General features: G+C 43.3%; 1 protein-coding gene across 2 annotated transcripts in view; it reads right to left on the bottom strand.

The window, feature by feature from the left end:
• Positions 1-27146, bottom strand: part of CPNE4 (copine 4) — a 74467-nt gene that overhangs the window by 31212 nt on the left and 16109 nt on the right. For both annotated transcript variants that reach the window (XM_033165742.1, XM_033165743.1), the window contains exons 4-6: positions 23329-23412; positions 20118-20207; positions 581-679 (exon numbers count right to left, since the gene is read on the bottom strand). In XM_033165742.1, coding sequence (XP_033021633.1) covers positions 581-679; positions 20118-20207; positions 23329-23412 — 273 coding nt within the window. The remainder of the gene's footprint in view (positions 1-580; positions 680-20117; positions 20208-23328; positions 23413-27146) is intronic.

Below are 27146 nucleotides of genomic sequence, written 5' to 3'. Positions count from 1 at the left end.
TTTACATGGTTTTATAAGAAGACTAACCCTTCTGTAAACAATTAGCTCGTTTCGTAGCCTAATAAAATAGAAGTCTAGATTTTTTAGTGTGCATTCTACCGGTAATCGCTTTTTGTCCACATTACTTTTATGAAATCATCTGAAACACCTAAGGTGCTTCCAGATTGTCACTATTTTCTGGTGGGAATCAATAATATTCAAGCAAATTCAGGTAGTACAATTAAAGCTTATTTCAGACCTTATGCAATAAGAGTGATGAGGAAATGCACAGAAAAATGTGAGTAGCACTTGTTTGACACAGTGTCATATAACATCCCTGGAAGCAAATCAGATTGGATGTTCAATAAACAGACAATATAATCTAACCTTCCTGCAAGCTTTGTGCAAACAAATCAGACAACCAACCATCTGGAAGTCACCCTAGCGAAAAGTTGGCTTGAATGCTCATATCACTGCAATAAAGGGGACTGCATGTTTGGCAAGGCAGCCCATACATTAAACTCTGCTGGCTATGGATTGAAAAGGTTAATCTTTTAATTCTGCTGTTGCTTTTAAATGGCACACATTCACCTGAGCCTACCTGTCTCCCTTCCAGGGCTCCTCGCATTTCCTTGAATGTTGAACTGAATTCTCCAATGAAGTCATGCTTCCCATTGGAATCCCAGTCCCAAACTATGCACTGAAAGAAAGAAAGAAAAAAGAGAGAGAAATAATTCCTCCCCTTCCTTTAAAAAGATTTTTGGAGCAGATTTTATCCAAAACAATGGTAAGCCAAACTATAGCTTTGTAATACATATGTGAATGTGTGGGCTCCCAGAGATATTACAATGGCTTTGTTCCTGCCTGGTCCTTTTCACTGCAACTCTTTGCTCAGCTGAGCCAAAGTTTGGCATAGCTTGTTGTCTGAACTGGGACTCAGGGGCATAGCAAGGTAAATTGGTACCCGGGGGCAACAATTTTTTTTGTCAACCCCCCCCCCCCGAGGCATGGGATGGTCAGGTGGTACCCGGTGCGGAAAATTTCTTATCAACCCCCCCCATTGATTCCCCCCCCCGCAAAAATGGTTTTACGTTATTTCATATTTTCTTGCAAAGGAATAATAACAAGTAATAATAAAAAAAACTTTTATTTATATCCCACCCTCCCTGGCCGAAGTTGGGCTCAGGGTGGCTAACATCAGATACATAACATTGGTATAAAATCAAACAATAATTAAATTACCTCCTAGAAACATCTCAAAATCAAATTAAAGTCTAATTAGATGGCTCTCCGCAGGGTTAGGGTTGGGAACAGTAAGTGTCCTCTGAACTGAAATTTCAGCCTTCATGACATGGGAAAACAGCCAAGTGAACAGCTATTTTGGTGGAGGAGGGTCAAGATATTAACCGATATGCATGAAATTTCATATATAGCTATATAATCCCTAGTATAGTAAGATAAGACCTTCGGAGCAGGCATTAAAAAAATAAAATAAAATAAAATAAATAAAACCCCCGAAAAAAATTGTTCCTTGATAATTTGTCACCCCCTCCATTATGGAACACGGGGTGGCCCGCCCCTCTCGTCCCCCCTTGCTACACCCCTGCTGGGACTCATGGTTAAGCTCTCTCCTCACAAAACACAAGCTGGAGCCAAGGTTTGTACACAACAAGGAAAAGGACCGAGGAAGGGCAAAATTCCAGCAAGCTCCTCTCTTGGAGCCCACACGTTCAAATCGTCTTGCTAAGCCATAGTTGGCTTACTGTGTTAAAGGGCTGTTGGATAATTTTGTCAGGGAATGGAACTGGGAGTGGAAATTGCCACAATACACATGTTAATCCTAGGTCAGGAACAGAAATCGTGCATGTGAATAACAGCAGTATTTGCTATTGTGTTTTTTTCCCCAGTTCGCAAACATTGCTGTAAATAATCATGCTACATTCTGATTGTTCTTTGGGCTAGCCCCACATTTTAAAAACAGGGTCTCTAAATAGATAATGTCTGTCTTAGGCTGCATCCCCTGTTTCCTTCATTTGTTGAAGTGATTATGCAATACTTGAAAACTGAACTGTTTTTAAAAAGTATTTAGGGCCCCCATATACCCCCCATCTGAGGTCCTAAGCTGTGCATAAAACTGCACTGTGTGTATAAATCTGGCACTGTCTCTGTGTTATCTTGTTTCTGCCTGACATTTTGTTTTTTTGTTTTTCCTAACAAATGCTGCCACTTCCCCACTCCTCCTCTCCCTTGGGAGAGTAGCAGGTTGGGAGGGGAGATCCAAGCAGATGGATTGATTTGGATAGAAAAAATTGGCAAGGATTTCCTCCAGTTAAATGCAAAGATAAATATAAATACAACAAACTGTGATATATTAATTAATTCCTATGTGTAGTACCTTTTGGCTGCTGAAGACCAACATTTTAATATATGGTGGGATAAAGAGTACAACTGTGATCTGACTAAGAAGCACTCCTTTGGTGGGGTGTGTGTGTGTGTGTGTGCAGGGGAGCTGCTGAGCAAGGTATTCTGGTGCCTTTTCATACTCAAGAGGGAGTGAAAAGAGAACGCGACTGAAGTAGTCTTGTCATTTTTCACCACATAAGTCCATAGCTTCGGCTTTGACCTTTATATCCCAAAGGGACGGAATATGCTTGAATGAGGTGCAGGAAGTACATCTCTCTCTTGAAAACCGACAAGCTTGCTGACAAGTTTGACAGAGGTAGGAGTGATGTGCCCCTCTGTGCCCAGGTTTATACAGTTAAAAAGAGAGATTGCTGTGAAATTTGCTCACCCCCCCCTCTCCCTGTTTGATAAGGTTTTATTTTCGCATTGCCAGTGCTAACAGGAAAAAGAACACACCTGAACAAGAAAACTGTGGGCAAGGAGAAACTGTTTAACCCCCTTTCTGCTTGTTGTTCTCCAATTGGATATAAAGTCCCTATATCTAGCGCTACTATGGGGGGGGGAACGAGACACCCCAGCTGCTTTGGATTAAAAACAACTGAAGGGGAAAATAATGGTCTTAAAGTGCTTCATTCGCCCCATACATTTAAAGTCCTATTATATCACAGATGATACTATTTGGGTGGGGGTTTTGCCTTTACATACAAGGCAGAGAAGGGTTTCTTTTTCTTTCTTTTAATCAAAACAAACAAAAATAAAAATAAAAGGCTTTTCCATCATTTCAACTGGCAGCTTGGCGGCTCAGCTGCATTCCTGGGGTAGAATGCTGATTGGAATGACACTGCACCGTGATGTAACACCATTCCCAAAAGGCATTCTTGAGGAATCTCCCTACGACTGCTGCTACATAATAATGTACTGCCGCTCCTGGGAGTTTTCTGTATCATACTGCTGCCTGAGCTTTTTTTTGGGGGGGGGGGTAAAGCAAAGAAAGAACAAATCCGTCATACGCCTCTCATTTAAAAAGAAGATCACCCCTAGAAAAAGCTTTAAATGTTCCCAGCCCCCAGAGTTCTCAAAATACTCTGTCCACTTCCATGGGTGGTCAAATGGTTTGTCTCTAATAGACAATACTGACAACAGTTATATAATTATATATTGTATTTTGCTTTGGTGAAATGCAGCGTATTTTCCATTGTGGTACCGGCCAGATGTTGTTAGACTTCAACTCCCATCATCCCTGACCTTTGGCCATGCTGGGCAGGGCTGATGAGGGTTGGAGTCCAATAGCAGCTGGAAGCTACCGTGTTGGCCACCCCTCCTCTATTTCCAGACTTGTTTGATTTTGCATCTTTGAAAGGATGCAGAATTAAACCTGTTCTCCTTGGAGGAAATGAGGGGAGCTTATAAAGACACAAACTCAGATAGTTTAAATTTTCCCAGGGTTCTTCATTCATTCATAGATAGATAGATAGATAGATAGATAGATGCATACATACATACATACATACATGTATCACACACACACACACACACACACACACACACTCACGATCAAGATTGTGATATCAAGATGGTATGCTGCTGGCATGGGAGCCATTCTTCCATGGTAGTCCTTCTCTTGTTAGCGCCATCAGGTTAATTGCGAGCAGCCCTGGGACATGAGAGATGAGCCTCATACTCTCTCCGACAGCAATATCAACCCTTAAAACACCACCCAAAGCTGGTTTGTGAGGCAGCAGCCCCCATGCCACCAGGATAATGTAAGAGGAGCTTGCTCCATGGTGTTGAAAGAGTAGCTAAGGGTGCAATTCTGTGCACATCTGCTCGGGCATGGGTTCCACTGAAGTATATGGGCTTTACATCTGAGTAAACTTTTGTGTGTATGTTTACAGGTGACACTCCAAAAATTAGAATATCATGGAAAAGTTCATTTATGTAAGATATTGTTTTCATTAGCTACTGGAGTTTAATATATGAGATAGACTCATGATATGCAAAGCGAGATATGTCAAGCCTTTATTTGTTATAATTGTGATGATTTTGGCGTTCAGCTGATGAAAACCCCAAAGTTGAGATTGTTAATTTGGGGTCCTCATCAGCTGTACGCCATAATCATCACAATTATAACAAATAAAGGCTTGACATATCTCGCTTTGCATGTCATGAGTCTATCTCATATATTAGTTTCACCTTTTAAGTTGAATTACTGAAAGAAATGAACCTTTCCACAATATTCTAATTTTTCGAATTTCACCTGTATGTGTGTGTGTTTGTGTGTGTGTGTGTGTGTGTGTGTGTGTGTGTGCGTGTGTGTGTGTGTGTGTGCGTGCGTGTGTGTGTGTGTGCAGACTGGGCAGCGAATAGTGCCTCCCCTATCCTTAGCTTATTCCTATAATGCCATTTACTGGAATGCAGGGAACAGCCAACTAAGTGCCAGCACTGATCCATCTAGCTGAGCCTTGTTATTGGGTTGGTAGCTTAGCTTCAGAGCTGTAAGAGAGGATACTGAAGTGAAGTGATACCAGTCCCTCTGTTACATTTACAGCTCTAAGGCAAACCTGCTACCTGGGTCTTGTGGAGTGCTTTGCAAAGTGTTCTGCATGTGGCCTGCAGGATCCTTGTGGCACCAGGAGACAGACTGGTGGGCATAGTTGTCAACTTTTCCCTTTTCTTGCAAGGAATCCTATTCGGAATAAGGGAATTTCCCTTTAAAAAGGGGAAAAGTTGACAGGTATGCTGGTGGGCAGCTCACCTGTCAAACTTGGCCTCTGGAGGGGGGCAGGGGGCAGTTAACCATCTGGTCTGTTGGTCAGATCCAGTTCCACCACCCCTGTTCTAAGGAAACCAAACCCCAGGGATGTGCTGGCACCACTGACCTCAGCTTGAACACTGGGCTGCATGTAACATTGTTATCTGCACTGACTAACACCAGATCTCCAGGGTTTTAGAAAAGAGCGTTTCCCAGCCCTACCTGAATACACCAGGAACTGATGCTGGGACCTTTTGCATAGCTGCAAAGCTATGACTCTTCCCTCCTACTTTTAAGGAGCACCAATCTTTTCTTTTTTCACATGTGCTTAAGGCAGCAGAGCCAATCTCACCTGGAGGAGACGATAAATCAAGTGGTTTACTGCTCTGTTAACTTCCAGAAAACTGCTTGCCAGCTGAGTCTCTGTTTACATACTCAGGGTCTGCTAGGGCACTATTTGCACATCATACAACTGTCCTCTCCTCTTTATTGAAGCAGGTTGTGAGGGATACCAGGTTGCATAGCCTCTAATCACATGTCCTTTATTCCTACACAAGTGGAACCTGCAATAAAATGCTGTGTAGGGCTGCTGTTAAAGAGTGGGAAAAACCCATTTCACCATCCCTCTCCCACAATAGGTGCCAACTCCCTGGGGACCTGGGTGCCTGAGCACCCACACAATTCCCTATGAAAAGGCTGGGCACCCACAAATTTTGGTGCCAGAGCTATGCACACTGCATGGCACCCATGGCCCCGGGCACCCATGGTCGTGGGGCCAAGTTGGCACTCCTGCTCTCGCATGTCCCCCCCCAACAGTCAGCATTTGGTGGCCACTGACCCATGCTCATTCCTCACTTATCCTTTAGCCGCTGCCCCTTCCATATTTTTCGCACTTCTGCAAATTTTATGATTGGGACACAGGTGACACTGTGGTCTAAACAACTGAGTCTCTTGGGCTTGCTGATCAGAAGGTTCGAATCCCGGCGATGGCGTGAGCTTCCGTTGCTCTGTCCCAGCTCCTGCCAACCTAGCAGTTTGGAAGCACACCAGTGCAAGTAGATAAATAGGTACCACTGCTGCGGGAAGGAAAATGGCATTTCTGTGTGCTCTGATTTCCTTCACGGAGTTCCGTTGCGCCAGCAGCAGTTTAGTCTGGCTGGCCCCATGACCCAGAAAGCTGGCTGTGGACAAACGCCAGCTCCCTCGGCCTGAAAGTGAGATGAGCACTGCAACCCCAGAGTCGCCTTTGACTGGACTTAACCGCCCGGGGTCCTTTACCTTTTTATGATTTCCCCAAGCCAGTCAATACCTCCCTTATGTGTTTGTGGTGCTGTTTTGGTTTTAAATACATAAGCAATGGTACATTTGGGGTTTGGCTACAGGAGCCACGGGACTCACAGCCTAAATAACATAAATAGAGAACAAATAAAAGCTACCAAAGGCAATGTGCAGCCTCTCCTGTTCTTCCCCCTCCCTAAAAAACAAACATTCACAATTGCCAGTTGCTGATTAAAGAAAAAGAACAAAGAAACCTGATTGCACTAATGATCCATTCATTATCTGAAGTTCGTTATAATGCCAGAAAGTTGTTAAGCAGAAGGCGAAGGCGAAGAAGAAAGGACTGTTTTGGATTATTAGAGGTTTGAATTTTAATTGGAGATCATTAAAAGTCAAATTGCATCTAACAAGGTCAAGGTTAACATAGATCAAGCTGGTTGTTTATTTCATTCCTGTGGGCTTCTAACTTTAGCTTTAGGGAAGCAACCTAGTTCTTAGTACCACTGAGCTCTTGGACAAAAAAAGCCATTATTCTCTCAGTGTTGTTTGCACAGCTATAATCAGGGTGAGGGTAAGGGTGCTTGTTAGCTGGCCTATTATAATTGCCTATTATGCAAGAGATTTACAACTGGCTATAAACACTCATTGCCACCCCAGGTCAGTATAATACATACAATGGGCTGCTAAACAAAACAGCAACTGATGTGAATTCACGTAACCAGTTTACAGAACCAAATACGCTGTTAGGGATAAGCAAATCTGTTGGTTTCCTGTAAGTTTGTCACTTTTCCAATCTAAAGTTCACTTCCCAACATTTCCACATCCATTTGCAAATTCCTTTCTTGGAAAGTCCTCATGAAAACCCATCAGTATTTTAGTGCTTATTTCTCACGATGTGCTGGTTTCTCTCTCTCTTTTTTTTTGCAAACATCTTTTTATTTTTCATCAAAAAACAAAATACTAACAAAATCATCATAAAAGATTAACAATATTACACAAACTCCGCCGATGTGCTGATTTCTCATGCGATTTTGTCTAATGCAAACATTCTTTCCTAATTTTATTTGTTTGTTTATCAAAAATTTATACACTGCTTGATTGTAAAGAAAACTTCAAAGTAGTTTACGAAAAGCTAGAACCATAAAACCAGGATTTTTTTAAATTAAAAAATATACATTAAAACATACAAGGAGTTAAAATACTAAGACACTGTTTCTAGGCTTGTCTAAACAAGAATGTTTTTGGCAGGTGCCGAAAAGAATGCAGAGCTTGATCTTAATAGGCAGGGAATTATTTCCCAAAGTGTTGGTGTTGCCACACTGAATGACTGAATTATTACAAATGCATTTTGTGGCACCTGCAGTAGTGCCAATTCCACTGACTGAATCAGAAATAAAATGCATTTTTGTATGTTATTTTCACATATAGACGCACTGGTGTACTGTACCCTAGTACAAGCATTTTTGTACTGATTGTCTGGCAAAATGCATTGCAAAATTAGGAGAATTTCAAAGGACGGCTGTGTTTTGGTTTGTGTATTGTTTTGTATTCAAGTTAGATAGATTCATCTTTAAAGGACGTTCAGTACAGATATGAGTAGTTTGAGTAGTTTCTTTGTTTATAAACTCTATAAAGGTAATTAAAAAGATAAAAAAGGACGTTCAGTACACATTAAAAACTGAATCTACCAAATCTGTGCACAACTGTCCTTCAAAATTTGCACTTATCTGAATTTTGTGACACAGTTTTCCAATCACTCTTTACAAAATAGCATAGGTCAAGGGAAGTGTGTGCACACATGAAGGTGTTAATGAAAATAACACATAAAAATGAATTATATTAGAGGAAATAGTTTGCAAAAATGTATAGTCAAAACTGCATATAAAAATGAGTTTGTTAGGAGAAATTTGCACAGTACTGATGAATTGGCATGAGGGTTTACTCCCTGCCCCAGAAAACTCATTCACTTTTCATCAGCTGTCTCTGACATGAAAATGTTCCACACCAAGTGGCTGCTGGCCGCTTCTTCGAAGGTTGGTAGATAGGAGAAATGGAAAGGCTGGACCTCTTACAGTCTACAGTTAAGATGCAGGCCTTTCAGACAGTGAAATGCCCTCCATCTTTACAGGTGCAAATAGCACCTGCACTATTCTGAAGCACCATACTATGTACTCCTCAGGATGAGATGCTTCCATGCTCATCCAACTGTGGCTGAAGCCATCCTGCCACATTACCAGCACTTAGCGAACCTCTCAGTCAACTGCTTCATTCTGCTTCATGCTGGGAGGGGAGAAGTCGGAAACATGCTATTGCATCTGCTACAAGAGCTGAAGTCTGGGACACTGCACACCATCAACACTGCCTGAAACAATGCATTCAACTTGAAATGGGGAACTGTCTCTAAAGTTTTGTTACCAACACTTTCCTAGACCTCCCTGCTCCTAATGCAAACCAACAACAAAAGTTCTATGAATGGTAGCATTACACACACACACACACACAGTGTGTAATACCTGAATAGACAGAAGACAAGAACCTTTTAAAGAACGGAGAATACCAGCAACATTTTTTTCAATGGCCTGCTGGTGCCAAATAAAACACAGCACAGTTCTAATTACATCAAGTGAGAATCTGGTCCTGTGAATCAATGTTTTGTTGTATAGCTTCCTGCAATATAACCCACTGTTTCTACAACACAACAAAAGCAACATATGTATGATTGCCACTTTTGCAAACACTGTTTTCAGATTCTCTCTCACTCAAACGGTAAGGCTGCCAAAATGTCTCAGCAGGTTTCTTGTTTTTTTTTTTTTTTTTTTTTTTTAAAAAAAACACAATAATTATTCCCTCTTTAATTTCTTTGTTTGTTCCCAGTGTGGTGTAGTGGTTAAGAGCGGTAGACTTGTAATCTGGTGAACCAAGTTCGCGTCCCCGCTCCTCCACATGCTGCTGCTGGGTGACCTTCGGCTAGTCACACTTCTCTGAAGTCTCTCAGCCCCACTCACCTCACAGAGTGTTTGTTGTGGGGAGTAAGGGAAAGGAGAATGTTAGCTGCTTTGAGACTCCTTCGGGTAGTGATAAAGCGGGATATCAAATCCAAACTCTTCTTCTTCTTCTTCTTCTTCTTCTTCTTCTTCTTCTTCTTCTTCTTCTTCTTCTTCTTCTTCTTCTTCTTCCTCTTCTTCTTCAGGAGCTGGGACCGAGCAACGGGAGCTCACCCCGTCGCGGGGATTCAAACCACCGACCTTCTGATCGGCAAGCCCTGGGCTCTGTGGTTACACCCACAGCGCCACCCACGACTGACCTCCCCGGGACGCAAGCCCGGGAAGTGAAAATCTGTACTTAATATTCTTATAAGCCCTCCTTGCCCCCCAAGAATCGTATATAGTAAGCCATTGATAAAATGATCCAAGATGGCAAACAATCACAAATGATGGTACAACACTTCTGAAGCAGCTGCAGGACCTTTGCCCTGCAGCCAAAATGGCAAGTAATATTTAAATCATGAATCTCATGTCAATCCCCAAAGTGACGTCAAATCATGCACATATTTACACGCTCCTCCAAATTTCTAGCGATTGCTTGCAGAAAACAACAAGGTTTAGTATATTCAGGCGGTGCGATAGGACAGTGCATCTGGCAGCTGAGCTAACCCAAAGGTTGATGGTTTGAGCCCATCCAGGGACAGCTGTGGACAGGATTCCTGCATTGCAGGGGGTTGAACTAGATGACACTTGAGGTCCCTTCCAACTGTACAATTCTATGATTCTACACATTTGGGGGCACACCTGCCCTTTCTGATGAGTGGGCCTGGACTTCTGCCCCCAAGTCCTGCCTCAATGGCACCAGCAAACAGACCATGCCGTCTCCCAGCTATTCTCTGTTCCGTGTTGGTTCCCAGACTTCCCAGAAGCAGAGCCGTTCCTATCATTTAATTGGTACATAATCTTTTTTCTAAAAGGTCTGAGCAGCCAGAGATTTTAATTTAACTCTTCCTGGCAACTTTCCCCAGATATTAACTGTCAGAGCAGATAACAGAAATTTGGCGGAGAAGGTGATTTCGACAGAGGGGTTGATAAGAGACTTGTGGAAGATAAATGGTAATAGTGAACAGAACCAAGGGATGGGGAGGTTAATAGAATGCTGGGAGGGAAACCAGCTCAGAGCTCTGGGATAGAATAGGATCACAGTCGCCTGGTCAGAAATGGGTTTCAAACAGGCAGAAAATGGATTGGTTTACAATTAACACATCAAGCACACATCTAAAGAAAATGTGGAGGGTTTAGTCACATTGAGTATTAGGCACAAGCCGTTGTTCATGAGCTTTATTTCTATTGTTGTGTACTGGAGGTGTGATGACGTACAAGGCAGTCATCAATCCAATTTGCTATAAGGTCCACTGTTAGTGGACTGCATGGTTTGCAGCCAGGCCTGGTGTTAGTGGAAGGGCTGGTGTTAGGTGGAAGGCACAGGTGGCGCTGTGGCCTAAACCACTGAGCCTCTTGGGCTTGCTGATCAGAAGGTTGTTGGTTCGAATCCCCATGAAGGGGTGAGCTCCTGTTGCTCTGTCCCAGCTCCTGCCAACCTAGCAGTTCGAAAGTACGCTAGTGCAAGCAGATAAATAAATACCGGTAGGTACTGCTGTGGTGGAAAGGGAAACGGCATTTCCGTGCATTCTGGTTTCTGTCACGGTGTCCTGTTGCGCCAGAAGTGGTTTAGTCCTGCTGGCCACATGACCTGGAAAACTGTCTGTGGACAAACGCCAGCTCCCTTGGCCTGAAAGCGAGATGAGCGCCGCAACCCCACAGTCGCCTTTGACTGGACTTAACCATCATGGGGCCCTTTACCTTTTAGTGGAAGAGTATCTGCCTCACATACAAAAGGTCCCAGGTTCAATCCCTGACCTCTCCAGGTGGGGCTGAGAAGGATTCCTGTCTGAAACCCTGCAGAGCTTTTGCCAGCCAGTATAGAGAATACTTCGCTAGATGAACCAATGGTCTGACTTGGTATAGGGCAGCTTCCTATGCTCCTATGACCTGCCTGAGCACAAATCCCAGCTAGGAGGGCCACTGCTTATTGGAACCACTCCAGTTCCTCTCTCTGTCCCCCATCAGCCACAAGAGAAGCTGATTTGGCATACCTCCTTCCTTCCTCCTGCCCCACATTTCCTGAGAAGCCCCAAGAGCACACCCTGATAGCCAAGACAACCAGGCCAGTGCTCCACACTGTACTAGGACTAGTAAAAACAAGAGAGCAGGAAAGGACCAAGACTGAGAAGTACCATGTGCTAAGAAATCAAGTTTGGCCGCAGTCCGGTTTCAATTTCTATCCAAGGGACTGTATTACGAAGAACAGAAGACAAAAGAGTTAACTACATACATTCTCTGGTGGTGGTGGTGGTGGTGGTGGTGGTGGTGTGTGTGTGTGTGTGTGTGTGGAATTCATATCAAATTTCCCAAAGAACATTTTTTTAAAGCATCCCTATAACGTTTATTTCACCAGCCCTCCTGGCCCTCATCTTCCTGATCTAGTGCTTGACCCAAACCAGTCTCTGACACATATATTGCCTCTGTTCCTTCTGATGCTCACAAGCCCGTACCTGAATCATACCCCAGATGCAGCCCAACATAGACTAAGTCAAGGCCTGACAATGTGAGCTGAAGGCCACTGAATGTAGACTTTTCCTCCATGGCTGCTACACAGAGATACACTTATGAGGGTACGTTTTACCATATGTGGTAGACTTGTAAAAGGGTAAAAGAGTATTGGGATATGATATATAATGAATTGAAAAAAAATGTTTGAAAGTACATTTTCAAAAAAACAACAACAACCCAGAGTCCTTTTTGTTGGGGATAATTCAGAGGGAAATTTCCAGGTGTCAAAAAAGGCTATTTATGTACGCTACTACTGCGGCCAGTGTTTTGTTAGCTCAAAAATGGAAAGCGAGCGAGGTCCCAACCAAAAAAGAATGGCAACTTAGACTGATGGAATACGTGCAGCTTGCAGACTTAACTTATAAAATAAGAGAACAAGAAGAATGCATGTTTAAAGAAGACTGGAAAAATGTTTACTGAATATATATAGGTGAAAATTGTGTTTATTTAAAAACAGTGGTGGCATTAAGATAAATTCAACAGTGTAAATAAGTTTTGATGGATGTAACAATGGAATACTGAATGGTTTAGTTCATGTAAAATATGCAGGGATGTATGGTATGCAAAATGAACCATGGAAGGAGAAGAATGGAAGTCATTGATTTAAGGTTGTTTAAATGAATACTTTGAAATGTAATTTAGAAAATTTAATAAAAAATATTTTAAAAATGGAAAAGAGAGAGATACACTTATGATCCTTTCCCTGCTAATTCAGCACACATGTATTTTGAACCAAGAAAATAAGCATACCAGATTATAAAACATCATATGACAAGCCACCATATGGTGAATTTCAAAAATAGTAATTTTATATTGCCTGGCTGAAAATTATAGCAAAATGGAAGACAGTCATCCTGTTCACGATTCTGCTGTGAAATCTCACCTGGTCTCCCTTTTTCTCTGTAGAAGACCTGGTTATTCAGGTGGATTAAAAAGCCTTTTTAAAAACATGGCAAATCGAGAATGCTTAATGGCAGTAATGTTTAAATGGACAATTTTGTATGTCTCGAGGCCCTTCACTGCTCTTTTGTTAATTCAGCCCGCAGAAAATATTAAGTCCTGCTGGGATTTGAAGCGATAGATTTGACTGCCTGGGATATCTCTGTAAAAATATGTTAAAACCATTATGTTGATATGATTGCTTATCAGAATAATGCTGTTCGGCTACTGATAATGTGTCAGACTGTAGTCTGCAGAACGGGACGAAACATTGCTTGCGGTATGTCTAGAATGTGCTATAGCTGCCTTCCCTAAACTGGCATCTCCAAAAGTTCTGGACTGCAGCTTACAACAGCCCCTGTCAGGAAAGGAAAAGCTGCTTTGGGTGATACTTCATGGTAGACAAACCACGGGATTTGAGGGAAAGGGGCGTGATATAGCACCACTGTTTTATAAAGGCCTGCTTGGAATGAATTGGTTTAAACACATTTTAAAAGAGGTAAAAAGAGAGAGAGGCGGAGATGGCCTAAATAGAGAGAATGTAGCACTAGGGTTTTCAATCACCTCTGTCTAAATTTTACAATTTAATTACAGCAGGAGGAAATAGGTCATCCAATTTAGATATTTAACTGCTAGTCTTGAATACCTTACCAGGTACCTAGGTTGTCCAAATAGGACTAATTACGTTCATAATAATTGCAGGTCTGAAATTAAAGGCTTGGTTAAAGCAGGATCTTGAGGCCAACATTTTGCACCTGGAATATGCAGTCTTCTGAGTTTCTACAATGGTAACAAGCAACGCGATGCGCTAAAGTAATACATGGGGTGAACATACCTTAACTGACATATAGACTAACACTGGGAGTATCGATGAGCCAGAAGACTAGGTACGATTCCACTGAAATGTCTCTAAGCAATAAAAAAGGTATTCATTTAACTTGCCAGTTAGAAGATGCAATTGGGAACCATCTCCTGTAAACCCTGCCTTTTCTCCTCCTGCTCCTCCCTACCCCTCCTGCTGCCACCAGCTTATTTTCCTGCACCCCATTCTTTTTCTTACGTCCTGCTCACCCCTCCTCTTGATCTTCTTGGATACGTCATCTGGAAGGAGGAAAGCTCCCAGATGTTTACTCACACCATGTGTGATCTTCCTTCCTGCCTCTAAAATGGTGGCATTGCAGGAGGAGAGTTAAAGGCAAAGGGACCCCTGACCATTAGGTCCAGTCGCAGATGATTCTGGGGTTGCGGTGCTCATCTCGCTCTATAGGCCGAGGGAGCTGGCATACAGCGTCCGGGTCATGTGGCCAGCATGACTAAGCTGCTTCTGGCAAACCAGAGCAGCGCACGGAAACACCGTTTTCCTTCCCGCCGGAGCGGTACCTATTTATCTACTTGCACTTTGACGTGCTTTCGAACTGCTAGGTTGGCAGGAGCAGGGACCAAGCAATGGGAGCTCACCCCGTCGCGGGTATTCAAACCGCCGACCTTCTGATTGGCAAGCCCTAGCCTTTGTGGTTTAGACCATAGTGCCACCCATCTTCCCAGGAGGAGAGTTAAGTTCTTACAATTGCTTGGGCGGGAGGAAACAGACTTTGGGGCAACCAGAAGCTTTCTCATCATGCAGCAGGTCAGAGCATCTACATTTAGACGGCTTGCTTGGCTGCTCTGCCCCCCCCGCGATAAATAATATTTTAAGACCGATGGCACAGCTATCAGTTGTGAGAAAGAAGAAGAAGACAGGGCACAATACGAAAGGAGAATATTTTGCCATAAACCTAAATTACAGTGTGAGTTGCGCACAAGTGGCTCTCCTACAAGAAAGATTATACAGCAAGCCACCTGGCAAATTAAAGCCAGTCCCGTCCCCTGTCCCCCGGACAAGAGATTAACCTCAGCTGAGAATGGTTATGATGTTAACATCTCATTAGGATTCCGACTTCGTTTTTAGAAGCAGGAGGGGAGTTCTTGATTTTCTGCTCTCTTCTTTAATTTTGGATATGATTATATTAAGTCGAAAATCTCTTAATACTTGTGGGAAAGCCATACAACTGGGGGGCAAACTAACTAGACAGTACAAGACACATGCCATTTCTTTCTTTCTTTTTTAAAAAAGGAACAAGCAGGTGTGCAGGGAGGGGTTTAAATCCTTCCACCTAGTGCCAAGATCCTGGTGAAAAATCTCCCCCTCACACCCACCCACAGCTCATTAAGGGAGGGAAGCTGCCATTGGTGCTATTTTTTTTAAAAAATACAATATATATGAAATACAATTGTGTCTTTCTAGTATTATATGGTTTGATCCAGTTATATAGCTGGACCCAATTTGGAGTCCAACAGTCAAGAAGGCAATTATTGCACGTGCTGTAGAGGAAAACGAGGGGCAGATGGGGCTCGTCCATCTGGGAAGGTAGCCCATCTAGGAGAAGGAAAACTCTGATTCTAAACCTCTGCTGCCAGGCAGCTATACTCATTAACGAGAAAGGCTTTGGGAGTAAACTCTGAGGAACAATCCATAACCGTTGCCTTGCGGGACATCTTTGGGAGCAGAAAAGGCTAAGGAATAAACCTTCCACAAATCTGGAGTGGAGTCCCTAAGACAGTTGGATGGTGCCTTGTACATCTCCTTCTAGCAACTCCTGCAGCCAAGCTAGTGTCAAATGTATTTGGTCCACACCAGCAAGGTCAAGGTGGGGGTCTTGTCATCTGGGCAGACCAGGACCTCCATACAACACTGCCAAGGCTTGCGCCCCGGAAAGGTCAATTCACATGGGAGGCAGCAGTTATGAGATAGCAGTCTCTGCAGCCACAGCAGGGGCTGTGATTCTCCAGCGGTTTGACTTCACCCTCCAGAGGCGCACTCCATTGTCTCTTGAGACAGATAAATGCCAACAATATAGTTTGACCCTTAAAGCCAGATTTCTTGGATATATTATGGATCATATTTGAGTAACAGAATGTGAGATTCTGAAAAAGTTAAGTGTCCAGAGGATGTTTTTGGAGAGGGAACAAAGTTGGCTACCTGCGCACAATCAAGTCCCAGCAGGCTGTAGGTCCCACATGGTTCTGTGTAGCTTGTTAGTTCTCTGCTAGTTCTGAAGCCACCTGGTACACATTCTCAAACTAATGTGCAGGTTGGAATGCAATTACCATTCATTTTGGAGTTATCAGAGTAGTGCAATGTAGATTTCAGCTCAAAATTTGTATTTTCTCGCCAAAATTAAATTCATACGTAAATATGGTGTTTTTTGGTGCGGATTCTTTTAAAAATCACAGATCAATGCAAAAATGGGATGTAACGGACTTATGAATGAGTGCACACAAACTGACACAGGTCAGAAATAGATCAACCCATCCATCCCTAGTTCTGAGCTATCTCTTCCAGGGCTTCAGTGAGTGCACAGTCAGTTTGGAGTATACAGCCACTATTGCCAATGTAATATTATGATCATTTGTCTTTAAAGATGCCAGTTTTCCAATACTCTTCAGGCCTGAGTAATTTAAGAGAATCTAGGCTCTGAACCAAACTGTCACCCCTACACACTTTAAATTGCAAATGTCCTTTGCAAGTTCAAATTGAGAGAAAACGGAATACAGGCTTTTCAGTTTTGTTTTATAAGTGAGAGACAGAAAAGACAGATTTGCGCACACACAAAAATGCTTTTTAGCAGAAACTAATTTTATCATTTCTGTTTAAAGATGGTATCACTGATATCTAAACCAGGAAATGGCAATGAGCACAAAGACTTTAGGCACCAGCAAGACAAAAATCTTTTGGTTTTCAGGACATCAAAAGAGGGGATATGAATAATGTCATATCAAGGAGCTTCCGTAGATCGCAAGCTCTGTTAATTTCAAAGTAACAAATGCATTCAGCTCTCTGATATTGATCTTTCATTACTAATAATGATGGATGTGAACTATTGGTGGGCATTCTTTTTCCACCCTCAGAATAAACAAAGAACAGAAACTGTCCTGCAAATGAACAGTGGAGTAGACGTTCTTACGTCTTAACTTAAACTTGTACTGCTTGTGGCCAAAGGCCCTGCAAAAAAAAAATAAACCCAAACACACTGAAGATGCTATGTATGTGAAACATGGTTAATAAGAGGCAGAATCAAGGATAAACACAAAACAAGGGATAATTAAAACATTCAGTACAACAAACAAAATTTAAAAACCATAAAAATAAAATGATCATCATATCAGGGCGTCACTATAGCTATCCCTGAATGAAATTCAAATGGACCCATCTCACATGCTTATTAAATATATCTGGATACTTACAGCTACTTAGGAAGCTCCCCACCCCACCCCTCTCCAAATAATATGTTTTCCCAAGAACTCTCCCTTTCTTCTGCAAATAATAGCCCACTTCAGGCAATCTGATTAGGGGTTAGCTTGTGATTTGAAGAGGGGCCACAGTGTGGTGTCTGTTCACTCCATGACCTGGAAGGCATACTTGTGGCATGGGGAGCCTCCTGTATCTGAAGAGGTTAATCTTTCCATGAATAGCACCTATTATGTTTTATAAAAACCACCTTCTACAAAAAAGTAGCTCATAAGATAGAAATCACTATGTACAGCTTCCTACAATACCCCCCCCTGACTCCAACTATGCCATCGTGCTCGTTTATTTTAAGGGGTGGGGAGTGAGAATCAGTTTCTTTTTCCTTCGTCCAACCAGGATCAGGTGCAGAAACAACCTCTGGAACCCCCACTGTCTCTGAAAAGGCTCACAGCCTCAGGGGCTCGTGATGTCTGCATCATTCGTTTGTTTACTTGCTGCATCTTCTGCCCAGGCCTGCAGACTCATCAGCGTGTCAAGAGGCTGTAAAATGCTCTGCTTCTGAAAACACAGTGGGGCTGTGGCAGTGATCTGGAGAAAAAGCACCTGTCAGGCTGAAAGAACATGCTCGCCTGCCAGAAGCCAGCGAAGCAGAGAGAGCGAGGCTCGGAACGCCCTCATCCCATTATGGGCAGGAGATATTCATTGCCACCCTTCACCCTCAGCCTGCCATGTCTCCAAAACAGAAGAGTCCTTGGAGACCCAAAGAGCGGTGCCGTTATTTTATTTCCCTGATAGCACATCTCCCGAGAAATCCAAGTTATTAGACCAGCTAATAGACGTCACTTACACTGTCTTTTCATCTTCAAAGTGTCTCTGAGGCAGATTAATTGACACAAATCTATACTAGTAATTAAACCGGTGAGTCCTTTGCAATATATATGGGGAATTATAGTAACCATTGCCCATGACATAGGGGACATGAGCCAGTTCGGATCACGAGATCAGCTGCAACTTTTGCAGTGGGGAGAGATTCGTCGTCCCCCCCCCCACCTTTTGGAGGCTTCATACTGGGCTTAGAACCATACATTTCCAAATCATTTGCGAAGTATGAATTTCTCCCGATATGCACAATGTTGCTTGCAATTTTGCGAAATATACACATTTCTGAAAGCAACACCCCCCCCCCCGGATTATCATGCATTTCCATATGTTATGTTCACAAATGTGCCATTTATACACACACACTTTACACTAGTATCTGCACTTTTCTACACGTTTGGCTGGGGAACTGCACTGCAAAATTTGGAGAAGTGTGGATTTCAACAAAAGGCTGCGTTTCAGTTCACGCCTTGCTTCGGAAAGTGCGAACTAGGTTAAGTTTGCCTCCCCCATCTCTAGTTGCAGGGCCCTGCAGCCCCTTTCGGCTGGCTTTTCCACTTCAGGCGAGAAAAAACTGAAGGGAGCTCAGGCTTCCTTTAGGTAAGGGTTGGCTAACCCCCAGTTCAAGGGGCTCAACCAGCATCCCAAGCAAATAATTTCTGTTGCTTTCCAAGATCCTACAGATGATTGCAAAAAGAAAAATAAATGGGAGTGGTGGGAGGCAGCAGCTAGGGAACCCCCAGAGGAAGAAGGCTCAGGGCCAGGGGATTGGTGGTGGGACAATGGTGAGTGGTTAGAGGGAGAAGAGGGGGCAGACTGGGAGGAGAAGGTGTCAGAAGCTGAAGAGGCAACAGGGTTTAGTGAGCAGGAAAAGGCTGTGGCAGAGAACAATCCAGACTCAGAGGCATCAGAGGAGGGTGGCCAGCAGACAGAGATGAAGCAGGCTGCTGAAGAATCCAGCCCCCCTTCCCCCTGGTCTCCCAGAACATACAGAGAAAAGAAGAGGGTGGAGCAAAGAGAGATGAGATGAAGGAGCCTCAGGTGGCTGGGGAAGGACCCAAGGGAGCAGAAGCCTTAGAGAGCAGTGGAAGGCAGGGACCTTCGATCCTCACAACTGCCTCGCTGTGGCAAGACCTACCGGGAAGAGTTGCTGGGATTGCTAGGTCTGAGTTGTTTTGGTTTCCTTGAATAAAGAGTTAATTTAACTGATACTAGGTGTCAGCTCTGGCTCCTGACAGCTTGATTGTTTGATAGCAATAGCCCTCTCTCTCAACTGATGTGCATAGATCTCGTGTGCACATGCAGTGTGTGTCTGTGTGTTGCTGTCTAGGCCTGCCTTCAACCAGGAATGGACACAGTGCCTCCACCCCACCCCACCCCACTGATGCTTACTTGTCTCTGGGGGAAGGAGGAGACCTGCAGCTCCAGAATCAGATTCCATAGCTGAGCCCAAACTCATATTAAAACTCCAGGGTGGTTTTAGACCAAGCTGTTTTCTCTTTGTATTAATTCACTTGACCTGAAGATCACCCTTTTCGTGTGAAAGGAGGGCATAGGGGGAACAACACAGCCAGATTGCTCTAATATTGTTCGGATTTTAGATAGATCGATTTTTGAGCAGCATGCCTGCAAAGCTGATTGACACACGTAGGCCCCTTATTTTTGCTTTCTGAAATATTTCAATTCTGTTGGCTTAAGTGGTGTTACACCGAGAGACCTTTTACAATATTATGCACAATCATTAAGGAAATGTACTGCTGTGTGGGTTTCAATTCAAACTGCCAAAGCATAAATAATTCTGCAAGATGATGTACTTCAAGTCAAAGGAGTGTGTGTGTGTGTGTGTGTGTTTAGTGGCAGTCTTTAATTTCAAAGTTTTTAAAGAGAATGTTTTTTTTAATAAGAAAAAAAACTTGTTCCACACTTGATAGAGACAACCAACCTTCAGCCTGCGATCCTGATCTCCGCTGCAGAGTGAATTTACAGACACCTTAAATGACTTCCAGGCTGGGTTTAAGTTATTCATCACCACCTATGAATGAGAAGAAAATGACTATAAACTTATTTCAAAACCAAAATGCTAAACACCAATAATTATCACTTGCAAATGAAGTTCTATTATCACAATTTTTTAAAAAAAAACCTGAGCAAAAGAAACAGCATCTTTAGGCATTATTCATTTTTTTGGTATACTTTTTGTGGCTATATGCTAGGCAATCAAGTCAACATAATATTGAGCATGCTTCTTGTTATGCTCTATTTGATAATTTATTTTGTCTTTTGACTCCTTTCCAAAGTCCATTAAAATCAGTGGGAGTCAGTTAAAAAAACAAACAAACCCAAAAGGATTGTACATCACAAAATGAGAAAACAGAACACAAAATGGGAAAACAAGATAAGGATGGAAAAGCCTGAAACAACAATCTAAACAGAGAAAATAAATTGGCTTTATGGGCAAATTTACTAGCTGTGGGGGGAAATTCACACTCTCCTCACTATTGACCATGCTCTCCAATTAAACATAGGAATTTTCCCCATGTTCTATCCCTGTTACATGATCTAAACCTGCCAACATTGTTGGAGCACTGTGCAATGGAATCAAGGAGTGACAGCATCAACAATGCCGCTTTGCTAACATATGGGCAAACACATATGAGGGTGTTTGTCCTTTAAAAGAGGCCCCGTTGATACAGAGTACACTCGTTCCATGGGGCCTCTTTTAAAAGACTCACCCTGTATATGAACAGAGAGAGGAGAATTACCTGTTGCCAAAAGAATTGAAAGCCCATGGCAGGTGGTACATGTTTCAGGCGAGGGAGCTGCCTGCAAGCCTAGATAAGCTTTCCCCTTGGAGCAGCTCAAGGCGGCCAATGCTTGCTACATAGCATGGTGTGTGAGGAGTGAAGAATGTCTATCTCATTTGGAGGAAATAGGGAAGTAACAAATGTTCCTCAAATCGACATTTCTGGCTCTGGGAATCTGAATGCGACTGGCAATGCACAGAATAATAGCTATTGGTGGCTATATATCTGTTTGGACCTAAACAGCCACCTCTCATCTTGACTACTGAATCGCTTCTGTGAGGGAATCTTTTGGCTGCTATGAGCGCCCTTCATCAAATGATAAATATATATATATTTCAGAGTACCGTTGGCGGCAACATAGCTCACTATTGTGGAAACACTAGAATAAAGATGGATTAAGAAAGCACCCACCCAACACCACTTAAAACATACAACTTGAGGAGCCTCAATGGAAGTCTTGAATAACCTTCCCCAAATGACCACGTGAGCAGGGAAACGGAAAGAGTTGGGCCACTAATCAATTGTGATGTGACTGGTAATATCCAATAAGTGCCTGTGACCCTGACATAGCTACATTCCCCCCAGCAACTGCACCATTTTGTGCATTACTATTGCTTGCTTGCTTCTCCTGAGGCCAGGCACATGCTTGAAGTGCTACTGAAGCGCAGGATTGCGGATGTGACAAAGCAGAATGGCAAAACTGCCTCTTCTTCCGCAGAGCAATGCCCAAGAGGTTCATACAACTTTTTATTTCCCCCTCCCACCCACCTTTGTTTAGATCACTTCTTTGAAGTGTAGTCCCCTTTCTGAGTGGAATGAGGGTGCCGAAACGCATCCTCCTAATTTTATTTCAAAAGAAAAAGAAAACATTTAATGGGGTACTGCTTTCTTCCCAGACCAGAGCAAAGTGTTTCCTTTTGTTCCAGTTCAGCAAGGCTACTTCTCTTCAACTACATGGGGACAGGATATTATGCTAGTCTTGCTGGATCCATGCCACCACTAGTCATGAGTGGTTGGTGTGTGAGGCAGTGCCACAGAGGAGCACACACACAGAGAGAGACACAACATTGGCATCACTGTCACGAGACTGGATTGGCTCTGCTAGCATTTTTGCACAGTCCCTGCACAATCCTTGTAAGCAGCAGCAGTGCCATTGCCCCAGCACACAACACTGGTAAAGCACTAAAAGTCTAGCACATGGGTAGTTAAACTAAGACCCAGGGGCCCAGATCCAGCCCAATCGCCTTCTAAATCCGGCCCACGGACAGTCCGGGAATCAGCGTGTTTTTACATTATTAGAATGTGTCCTTTTATTTAAAATGCATCTCTGGGTTATTTGTGGGGCCTGCCTGGTGTTTTTACATGAGTAGAATGTGTCCTTTTATTTAAAATGCATCTCTGAGTTATTTGCATGGCAATGTCCCTCCCTCCCCGTGGGAAATATTGACACTTGACACATCATATAAGTTTAATGGGCGAAAAGGCCACAACTTTATTGGTTACCGATGTTGAGCGGTATTGGCTTAGGCATTGGACCCTAACCGACTGTATCCAACCCCAACCCGTGTGTTGGAAGTCCGGGAAGGGTTAACCACCAGTAAGGAGCCCAGTGATGCACATCGACTGGAACTCCCCCTGTGATCACCGTTAGGGGCGTGCCTTAGGCCCTAACCTCCCTAGGCTTCGGACAGGGCCATGCCCCCAGAATCCTTTAACGGAATACCCTTCAAGTTGTGGGGCAGGTGATGGCGCTACCTCCCCTCCTTACCTCTATAGAGATTTTCCAATGCCTAACCACCACTCGAGCCTAAAGGGCTCACTGCCAATAAAGAGGGAGGGGTTCCCGCCTGTCTCCTGCTTAAATGAAACAGGACACCCCCCCCTCCGCCGACTGGGTTGGTCGGCCTGCGAGCGATGCGAGCGGGAATCCCACCTATTGTACAGGGGCTGAGCTCTCAACCCCTGCACGCATGATCGGGTCATGACGCCAGCATGGGCGGGAAGTGGCTTTGTGGGGCATAGGAATTCGTGGTTTTTTTTCTTCTTCTTCAAAATATAGTCTGGCCCCCCACAAGGTCTGAGCGACAGTAGACAAGCCCCCTGCTGAAAAACTTTGCTGACCCCTGGTCTAGCAGTTTAAATTATTTCAAAAGACCGTAAATCTCCCCCACAGCAACCAAAATTATAAGCCAACCAAGGGAGGGTGGGCACAATAATGCAAAACGAAGTAAAAGCAGGTTGCTTTTGAACATCCTATAAAGTTCAACGTAAGTAAAAACAAAAAGAGCCCTCTCTTCCTTGCCATAGACGGCTGTGCCCAGCTGAGTTCAAAACAGGCTCATTTCTCACCTCAGTCCTGTGGACGAGCTGCTGAGTGGCATCATCATTCATCCGGAAAATTTCCAGAAATGGATCGGATTTGCTGAAGAAATCCTGAAATCGAAACATATAGATCATTATTCTTCCAGGCTTATTTGATTTTATCCACACAATCTCTCAGCTCCCCTGCTGAAGGAAAATGAAAGTTCATTCCATTACCAAAATGTATCACCAAAAGAAGAGGAAGAGTTGCATAAAATTTGCATATGCTTGTTTATGCGCACACCTGTATGTTTAGAAATAATTCCTATAATTTAAATAGAAGCACATTGCATCTCAGCATAGTGAGATCAGTGTGCCTTCTCAGTCTGCTAATAGGAAACGTCCAGGCCCTTGCTCTCCCTTGGTCTGGTTTGTTATCTTGAATGCAGCCTTCAACTAGAGAGCCCTTCAAACACAGGATGCCTTCAAATACAGGACTATCCTCTGACAGACCTTGGAACAGAGAACACAACTCTTTCTAATAGGACACATGACCACACTATGGCCAAATCTGTACCATGCATTTAGAAGCCCCATGATACGACTTTAACTGTCATGGCTTCCCCCAAAGGACAATGGGAACTGTACTTTGCTAAGAGTGCTGAGAGTTGTTAGGAAAGAACTGTAGCAGAGTGCTTTATCAGTCCTTCCTCCTAGAGAACTCTTTGGGAATTGAAGCTCTGTGAGGGGAAGAGAGCGGTCTCCTAGTAATTCTCAGCACCACCAACCCTAGGATTCTTGACTGTTAAAGTAGTAAAATAGTGCTTTTAATGTATGGTGTGGGTGTGACCTGTGTGAGGGATCCTATTCCCTCCCCTTTCAATACTTCCCCAACAGTGACTCTCCCTAGGTTTCACTGACAACTAGGATGAATCCTTCAGTGTTCATACGGGAGTTGTCTCTGGGGTACCTCAGGGCTATACATTTGAAAACCTCTTTTGCCACCTATGGGATCTCCCTACCAGGGTTCCCAACTACGGCAGTTTGCCTCCCCTTTAGGCAAATAAGTGGCACACTTGGCTTCACTGTCCAGCCCTCTGTATGACAGGAGAATAAGCAGTTTCCTCTTTCACAGGAAAACTTTGTTCTCTCCTCTTAGTCACACCTCTTAAGGTACTGATACACTGCCACAGTCAGCGAACGTTTAAGCACATTTAACTTTATTAGGTAACTTGAAAACATGGATGTCTCGGGTTATTACTGGTACAAATCTTGTTCTCATGTAATTCAGCTTTGTTATAATATTTCCTGCATCCCTTTAGCAATGGTAATGACCTTTTCCCCCATTCCCCAAAGCCTAACCTCCCCTTTTCTCTCTCTAAACCTCCACCCCCCAACTCCCAAACCCCCAACTGCCTTTCAAGGTTGTTCCCCCTCCTTTTAGAATGCCAACTAGCTCCGCCTCCCAGGGAACACCTACCTAACATGGGAGTGATAGGTTAACCCATGATGAACCTGAATCATCAGCAGGCATTATTCCGCCACAACCTGTTTCTCTTTAATCTCTGAGTAAATGCCTGCTCTCTTCCGGGTGGCTTTGATTTTGACTTACGGTGGATGGCAATCCAATAGGACAAAGGCCTCTATCAGAGAGGGTTCTAGATGTGCCTTTCTAGGAGGTGAGATTCAAGTCACTAGGATGGTAGTGTGGCAATATGTCCTACTTTGCGAACAACCCTTTATTTGAAGGCTGCATCCAGTTATTTTTCAGTTGCTAAATCTTCCTCACATATAGACAGAATCCTGCTTCTGAACACAGTAACCTCCCACCTTGCTGTTTTTTCAGTTCCAGAACGTTCAGTCATACAAATACCAGATTTGTTAAATTCTTCTGCTTCCAAAGGCGCGGATTCATGTGAATTTGACACCTGCACAATGGCACATCCATATGGAATGCCCACACCAAAGGCAACATTATGTGTGTGGTGAAGAGGAGAACACCTGCTCCTTCAACCATAGGGTGGCTCTCAATCTGTCCCTTCTTGTCAGGTTTCCCGTGACTATAAATTGCAGCAAGATTCATAGCACTATTTTCAGGTTCATTGAGACTCAGTATTGTTTAACTCTGGCCTTTTAGTTCAAACAAGTTGCCTGCTTGTATATTGATTTCCAGTATGAAGGCTGCTTCACCCATAGGGCTGGATTCAGACTTAAGTCTTAGTTAGAGTAGACCCATTGAAATCTATAGAACTTTATGACTAAATCTGTATCCAACCCATACAGCAGGGTCCGCCAACCTGGTACACTCCAGATACTTTGGACTACATCTCCCAGGATTGCTGGGTGAGGCCAATGAGAGTGGCAGCAGAGGCAGATTTAGGGAACTTGTACGACTGGTTCCCCCACACAGGATGCTGAGCCGAGTGGGTACCTTCCCAACTCCTTCCCAAAGCCTAGTAAGCCCTTCCTTTGGCAGGGTCTCGAGTTCCCCACCTCCTTCCCAAAGCCTAGTTAGCTTTTGGTAGCTTTGGGAAGGAGACAGAAGGGCTCTAGGGCCCTTCCAGAGCCCTTACACCTCCTTCTCAAAGCCCGGTGGCAGACTTTGGGCTCTCAAATTTCAATGGCACCTTGTGCAATGCTAAAATTTGGTGCCCCCCACCTCTCATTCTCCGTTCTACAGCACTTATGTGGCACTCCATGTGGCACAGCACCAAGTGCAGCTGCAACACTTGTGCTACCCAAATACAGCCTCTGGTACTATATTCCCAAGGTCTGCAGCCCAAAACATCTGGAAGGCACTAGGTTGACAAAGCCTGCCATATGCAGTAGTAAATTTGATTACTATGTGAGTAGTATGCTGCCACTGTAGAAATAAATTAACTTAAGATCACAGGAAGCTGCCTTATCCTGAATCAGACTATATTTGGTCCATCTATCCTAACATGGTCCCAGTATTTTCCAGTCCTAACAATGGATATTGAGGGTGGAACCTGGGACTTTCTGTATACAAGACACATGCTCTGCTACTGAGCTGAGGTCCTTCCACTTCAGCTGCAAGGAAGGCCAGTTACATTTTCTGTAGAACGTATTTATGAATTCGATCCCAAACTAATTAAAGCTCATTCTCCTCCCCCTCCCTTAAAAGGCAAGACTCTAGTGTAGTGGGAAAACAAAATATGTTTGGCCTGGTGGGGAATGTTGATATACGATATGATAAGCCGATGTACTGGACCAAAATTTAAATAACAGAAAATAAGAGGGCTCACCCTGGGCAATTTGAATTACACACTCATCTTTAATAATTAGACTCTGCCAAGGGAGAGGCAAGGAAGCTAGGATACATTGTTTCATAAAAGCTCTTTAAATGCATAATGCAAACACTAATTATTTATAAAGTAAAGTTATAAACACAGCTTCTGATACTATTATTGCCTGGTAACAATCCAGAATAACTCTTGCTTAAGGAAATATTTTTCTGCTTGCTCTGATTCAGCAGATCTCCATTCAGAGTTAATGATATTTCCAAAATGTTTATTAAGCTGGTAAACTCGGCCTAATAGCATGTTCAATTTTGTTTCGTTGCGCCACAGCAGGAGAAGACCTCTTTATAGAAATAAAAGGTTTAACAGCATTCTAGTTTCACAATATTTTTATAACTCTGTCAATAACAACATACATATGTGTATATGCCAAACATATACCATTCTCTGGGAAGATAGGCATGCAAATATTTTATCATAGGTTTATCACGGATTTTAATTTGGCATTGAGAGAAAAGTGTTTATTCTGTCGTACTGCATAAATGCAGAATTAGGTACTAGGTACAAAATAACTGCAAAGTACGCAGTATTGTGTAGTGGTTAGAG

Source organism: Lacerta agilis, chromosome 12 (genome assembly GCF_009819535.1).
Source record: "Lacerta agilis isolate rLacAgi1 chromosome 12, rLacAgi1.pri, whole genome shotgun sequence".
NCBI classification, from domain to species: Eukaryota; Metazoa; Chordata; class Lepidosauria; order Squamata; family Lacertidae; genus Lacerta; species Lacerta agilis.
Note: the sequence above shows the minus strand (reverse complement) of the source record. Positions and strands in the feature narration are given on the sequence as shown.